Source organism: Meleagris gallopavo, chromosome 20 (assembly GCF_000146605.3).
Source record: "Meleagris gallopavo isolate NT-WF06-2002-E0010 breed Aviagen turkey brand Nicholas breeding stock chromosome 20, Turkey_5.1, whole genome shotgun sequence".
Taxonomy (NCBI): Eukaryota; Metazoa; Chordata; class Aves; order Galliformes; family Phasianidae; genus Meleagris; species Meleagris gallopavo.
The window spans coordinates 7,139,335-7,145,810 of NC_015030.2; the positions used below are offsets into that span (position 1 = coordinate 7,139,335).

At 49.1% G+C, this 6,476-nt stretch overlaps 1 protein-coding gene across 1 annotated transcript in view; it reads right to left on the minus strand.

Moving 5' to 3' along the window:
- The window catches only part of SOX9 (SRY-box transcription factor 9), a 9,125-nt gene that overhangs the window by 162 nt on the left and 2,487 nt on the right, over positions 1-6,476 (minus strand). Inside the window, exons 4-5 of the mRNA XM_010721506.1 lie at positions 1,344-1,441; positions 348-570 (exon numbers count right to left, since the gene is read on the minus strand). Coding sequence (XP_010719808.1) covers positions 348-570; positions 1,344-1,441 — 321 coding nt within the window. The remainder of the gene's footprint in view (positions 1-347; positions 571-1,343; positions 1,442-6,476) is intronic.

A 6,476-nucleotide genomic window follows, 5' to 3' on the forward strand; every position in this document is an offset into this window, starting at 1 on the left:
CTAATACTCTAATTCAGCGTTTAAAGTCAATTTTTATTTTATTTTATTTACTTATTTCCCCACAGTGTTCTCCTCTTTCCACCCTTTCCCCACGGAGCGGCTCCGCGCTGCTGCGGGCATTCGGGAGCCGAAGGGGCTCATCGACCCGCAAAGTTTTGCTAAGTTGTCCAACTCTGATCATCGGAACTAAACAGCAGAAAGTGACCAAATAAGCGCCGGAGCTCTTCGGGACTTGTGTCTCTGTTGCAGGGTTATGTGTTGAAATACAACGATGTTCCCTTACGGTGAATCATACGACACGCGAGTAAACTTATTAGGGGATGCTGGAGGGGGAGAGAAGCTGTTACCTGGATGGAGCTCAGTGCAGGACTCGCCTCGCTGGGTGTCAGGGAGGGGGTGGCGATGCGCTGCAGCGCAGATGGGCGCTGGGAGCCGTAGGAGCTGCCCTCCTCCCGTCCGACCCGCTCGGGGCAGCTGTGGCTCTCGGCGCACCCCGCGCAGTTGTTGGTATCAGGCCGAGTCTTAGGGCTGGGGGCTTCGTTAACGCTGCTGCTATTGGCAGCCTTTGTCCTTCAGGGCAGGATCCGGCTCAGCCGGTGCGCATCCCTCTTCCCTGTTCGTAAGGGGATTTTCGAAGCGCTGGAAATGGCACGTGAAAAAAAGTAAAAAAAAGTAAAAAAAAAAGTAAAAAAAAAGTTAAAAAAATAGCTTAAAAAAAAAAGCAAAAGGCAGCGAGGGAAGGAGCTCTGAATAAACGCATCTGCAAGCAATCTCCCCAGTGCACCCTGCTTGTCTTTTGCTATCTTGCCCCGAGACTTTTTTGCTTGCAAACTGTGGGGGAGTAGTTATCTGTAGGGGAGCTGGAAGGTAAGTGCTGTCCTGTAAGTGCTGTCCTATTTCCAGACCTTTGTCTGCAGGAGCAAGGACGGAGTGCGGGTGCTGGGGTGGGTTTCCTTTGGGAGCTTTTGGGGTTTCTTACAGTTCTCTGCAGCACAGAAGACCGTTTCATAGCGCTCCGTGTTGTTACTTTGTGTCCCAGAGAAGATGTGCTGAGTTTTGTGTCATTATTTTACAAAATTAAACTCACAGCAGACGTTCAAGGGGAGGATTTCGAAATCTTTTCCTTTGGTTATTTCAGCTCTCGGTCAGTGTGCGAGCGGAGCTGAGCCCTGCAGGTTTCCTTTGCTGTGTGTGTTTGTGATGGGAGCATCCCGGATTGCTCGGGAAGGGCACTGCTCTGTGCCCACAGCTGGAGCTGGCCAGGAAAACCCCAACCAGCAGCATACCTGCAGGAGAAAAACGCGGTGACAACAGATTAATTAGCAGCTCTGCTGCTGATAAACACCAGAGCAGCTTTGATGGAGTGAAAAGCGTAAGAATGAGAGCGTTTCTCGTTCCGAAAGTCCGTCTGCTGGAAGCGCCGCCGCCTTTTCTGCTTCTGCTTTAACAAAAGAAAGCAGTTTGACAAGTTTGAGCCATAAGCAAAAGTGAAACGTAAAGGAGCTTCCCAGTTCTGTTATCGTATGTAATTTTATCATTTTGGAATTATTGTTTTGAATTCCTGCTTTTTGGGCCGTAGGGGCACTCTGGTTAATCATGGGCGCGTTGTGAGGTTGTGAGTGCCCTTTGTAGGTCAGGATGGAAGTTCCCTTTTCTTTTTGTAGAATTTACATTGTTTTATCATAAGCGGTGAGCTCGGATGTCAGGAAGGATTTTTAGCAAGGAGCCCACAGATTATGGACCTCATTCCATGGTTTTCCTCCCTCGTGCTCAACCAAATCATTGTAATTTAGGCAACAATCCCTTCAAGGCTCTGGGTAGAGAGAGAGGCAGCAGCTTTAGCAGCAAAGAGAACAGCAGCAGCCGTGTGGGTGTGCAGGGAGTGTTTCTCTCCAGCCATACAAATGCCCCATAGTAATGATGTGCAACAGAGCGATTGGGTTTTGCTCTTGCTCCAAAATGAGCTTTGTTTTGCAGGTGGTTTTTTGGGGGGGGCTTCATCCACCTCGCTGTGCCGAGGTTGCTGCTGCCCAAAGCCTGCTGGTGTGATAGGCACCGATGTTGTGGGGCGGGTGGTGTTGTCACCTGCCTCTTTTGACCTCGTAGGGCTGGTGTTGATGTCACCCAGCCCCTCTGCAAGCTTTGGGTTATAGTGGCAGTCCCTAAGAACAGGTAGCTGGGATGCACCAATGTCTCCTTGTGCTGATATCAGAATTGCATCGCCCACTGCTTGATGGCACAAAATGCAGTGCCAGATAGGGTTGTGCCATGGAAGCGGCCTGGGGGGCTGTGCTGTGTTTTGGGGCAGCTTTCAGCTGCACTTAATCGCAGTGTAATTATCGCTCTCCCCTATAAAAGCCTCTCCCTCCTCAGCAACGACACTTTATTGAAAATGGGGGTTCTGCAGCACCCCACCCTGCACAAAACAGCTCCTCAATGAGTGTTTTTGCTCCTTTACTGAGCAAAGCGAGGAATATTTCTTCTCCATTGCAAAAGCTGCAGCTGGGGGGGAACAACACAGCCCCAGGCCACGGGTGGGTGGCACAGCCCTGCCTGGTGGCACTCGGTGCCCTTTGGCACCGCACTCACTGAGCTTTCAATTTCCCAAGCATTTCTCGGGCAGGGGTTGGGGTGTCCTCATCAGGAGGTCATTGTACTGAACGAAGGGCTTTAGCAAATTGGTGGTGAAATTATCGATTCATTTTGCAGGCGTAGTTCGGAATTGCTTGACGTGGTGCGTTTGCGTTCTTGTTTTCAATGCTTAGAAATCTGTCCCAGTAATGCACAGCTGCTCCGGGCTGAGCTGCAGGCAATGCTGTGCTGTGATTGAACACCAGACCTGGTTTGGGTGAGCTGCAGCTCGGGCTGGGTTCCCCCCTTCTTGGTGTGTAAAATTTTGCACTGAGTGCCTGAAGATATTTGCTTTTACGGCCTTTATAATTCGTGCCTGAAAATCCCATCTCGCCGCCCCGGTGGATTGGATAAAGCAAAAGAATTTCAGAAGTCGGGAGTGGAGAATCTCAGGGCTGCAAGGAAGTGTTTGTGATTATTTCTATGGAGGGAGTCGGGTGGCACTGGTTGTTTGCCCACCTCTGTCGGCTGTGGCTGTGAAATCGCTGCACCTCCATTGAGGCCGTGAAACAGCACTGGGGAAAATGCTGAAGGCTTTTGGATCAGAGAAACGCTTTTTCCTCTGGAAAATACTCCAAGTGTGACAATCTGAGAAAAGGAAGGGGAAAGTGGGGATTTCTTCCCTCCTTTTGGAGCCCAGAGCTGAGCACAGGGCAGCACGGGATGAGGTTAATGCTCCCTGGCTCCCATGTGAGCACGCAGAACCCCGCCGTGGTGTTCTCCTTCTGCTGCAGCCAGAAAGCACCGTGCACAGAGTTGTGCCTCACAAGTGCTGGTTTCTGGAGATGAAAGCAATGCGTTTCTTGCTTATTTATTTATTTGCTCGCAGCGCTTGTCTCCAGGCTCCGCAAATGTCGGCAAATGGAAAATTTATCAGGCTCAGTTAGAGGGGAATGGAAACACGCAAAAAGTGCTGAGTGTTTCTTCTTGTTGAGAAGGAGGACGGTTTTTTGTTGTTATTATTGTTATTTCTCCTCAAGATGCACCTTTATCTTGCATGCAAGCCTTTGTCCCCATTTGGGTATTGCTGTTGAATGCTGTGGGTTTGCCATGTTTTGGGGCTCCAAGGAGCAGCTGTGCACCAGCTCCGGTCCCTGTGGGGCTGATGCTCAGCTGGGGGGCTCTGGGCTCTCCCCATCCACCCCAGTAGCTCTGTGCACAGTCCCCAGCGGGACACCGAGATAACTCTGTCTGGTTTGAATGACTTTGGGTGAAGCGACCAAAGCCAGAATCAAAGCTCAGGTATAACGAGCACAAAAGGTGCAGCTTTCATTTACAGCAGCACCGAGTTCTCCTTTAAAAGACAAACGACCCTGAGCACACGGTGGCTATGAGTGATCAGCATTGTCTTCTCCCTCTGTTTTGCTCTTCCCATAAAGGAGCAGTGTCCCATATCACAGCCGCTGTCACTGCTGTCTGTGCTCAGTGTCCTCCCGGGGTCCATCCGCAGCCACAGAGACGCGGTGTCCTCAGCATGGCATCCCCAAGACCCCCTCTCTTAAAGCAGTTAAAAGAAAGTTTGCTTTGAAAGACAGAAAACCCGATTATAGTAATTAAAAGGAATTCTCCCAACCCAGCCTTAAATCCTGGTGGATTCTGGTTAATGCATCTATTTTTTAAGTTTATTTGAGCTTGGCACCGCTCGCTCCCATAAGCGGCTGTTCGTTAACGTGCTGTGCAAATTGTACACCATGTTTCATAGTCACATACAGATAAATACATGGCAGTAATTTTAAACCGGCCCTATTATGTTTTCCAAGCAATAGTTCAAATTACGCAGCCCGGCAACAGCTTACAAGAAATCCATCAGAATTGGAAGGGGGAATAAAACTGCCATTCTCTCTACCTGTTTGTGCAGCTCCTTGCTAATGCAGGGAGAGCCCGACTGTTTATTTGGAGAAGTAAAGTTGTGGAAATATACTTGGAGGGTGTAATGTGGACAGCACGTGTTTCTGGGAGCTACCTGAAGTCTGCATCCTAATCGCTTGCAGATGTCCCTGGGTCACTGGTTTCCTATGGGCCAGCGCCCACCCCTCCCGAAAGGAGAGAAAAGAGGGGGTGGTTGGGATGGGGGCACCCGGCTTCTGGAACTTGTAAAGTTGTTTGTTTGGGCTGCTTCCAGCTCCCATCCCAGCGCTGCTCCTGAGTGATTTGGAAATCCAAGCTGCCAGGTCCATGTTGGGGTGGAACGATGATTTATTTGAAAAATAGAGAAATCTGCGACGGGATCGCGTTGAGTTTGCTCAGGGTGGGGAGTTTATTTGCATTGGAGTTATTTATGTAAAAAAATGGCAGTTTTCTCTGCTGAGCAATAAACAGGGATTTGTTTTAAATATATGTATCTATCTAAACACAGACTCACGTATGCATGCACTCGCATATACCGAAAATACGTCTGTGTCTTGCTGTTCCTCCCCTGTGCCAAGTGCGTAGCTGTGTGCCTGAGCGCTATATAAATATTTTATTTCACATATAACATAAATCTTTGGCCATGTCTGAGAATTTCGATGAGTTTCCCCCTTTTGCTGCCCACGCTGTGGTTCCCCATGGGCGGGCTGGGGACACCGTGCTCTCATTCCCTGATGGTTTTGTGCCCGTCACCGCTCCCTCCCTGCTCTGCCTTTGGGCATGGAGACACCAAAACCAGGTTCCAAGTGCCCAGTTTTGGGCACATGCTTGCCCTGTTGGATGTGTCCAGCAATGAGGGGCAGGAGCAAGCGGTGAGCACTTTGCTAACCCTCACGTAGGACATTGTTTTTCTGTTGGTGCTGATGGTGCTCTGTCCTGGAAGAGGGGGATGTGGCCCTGGGCAGCTCGTGGGCTCCTTTCCCAATGGGAAACCCATCTGAAGGTGTTTTGAAGCTGCTTGTAGGGCTGGCGGGATGCACGCGACCCTGAGCTCTTCCCCTTTGCCTGTTTCCTCCCTGTTTTGCCCCATGCTGATAATTCACAGTGTTTCCCTGAATAATAATAGTGCTAAAGGGTCGGAATGGGATCTGCAGGGCTGCCCCCAAGGCACAAAATCCAGCGCTGGCTTTTAATACCTATCCCAGGGCCAGAGAGAGGAGTGGGGTGTGCTGATTTATCCCAGCATCACTATTTACTCCATAAACAGCAATTACTTTGTCGAATTTGCTTTTGTTCAGCGCTGATAATTTATTCTGTTTCCCTTCTGTTTTCATTTGCTTTATTCACCTTCCAAACCCGAAGGAAGGGCTGTAGCTTACAGTTAAAAGAAAACACAGCATAACACTCATCACGTTAAAATTATTACAGCGAAGCAGAGTACGATAGAAAAACAGCAATCGGGAGAGCAGGGAACGCTGGTTTTTTTGCCTACCTGTCTCTCCTATCTGTGACAGATGAGAAATATGCGCTGGCCATTTAGCTTGGCAAAAAAACATACTTTTTTTGCACGAACACGAGAAAAAATTCATCCTGCTGCTAAGTGGGGAAAGCTTATTCTGAGAAGAACGCCATCCAGCTCACAGGTTTTTACCTAGAAATGTTTGCTATGTCTTAATAATAACACAGAAAGTCTCAGACTCCGCGACAGAATATCATTATATTTTTCTGGTTTTAGGGGAAAAAACCCTCTTATAAATACGTCTCCGAATGATGTATATATACCTTGGCTTGCACTTTAATTTGCTGTCAGGCTGAAACCGCTCTTTATCGTAATCCTGAGTTCCTACTCACAACACAAGGAGCGATTTTTGACTTTGAAGGCAGGGATGAGGACAGGTGTTCCTGCAGGACAGAGACAAAGCTCTGCTGTGCAGCACCCGCGATGGCAGCGCTGTCTGGGAGACCCCGACCAAAAGACATCTCCCATTTTTAGGGTT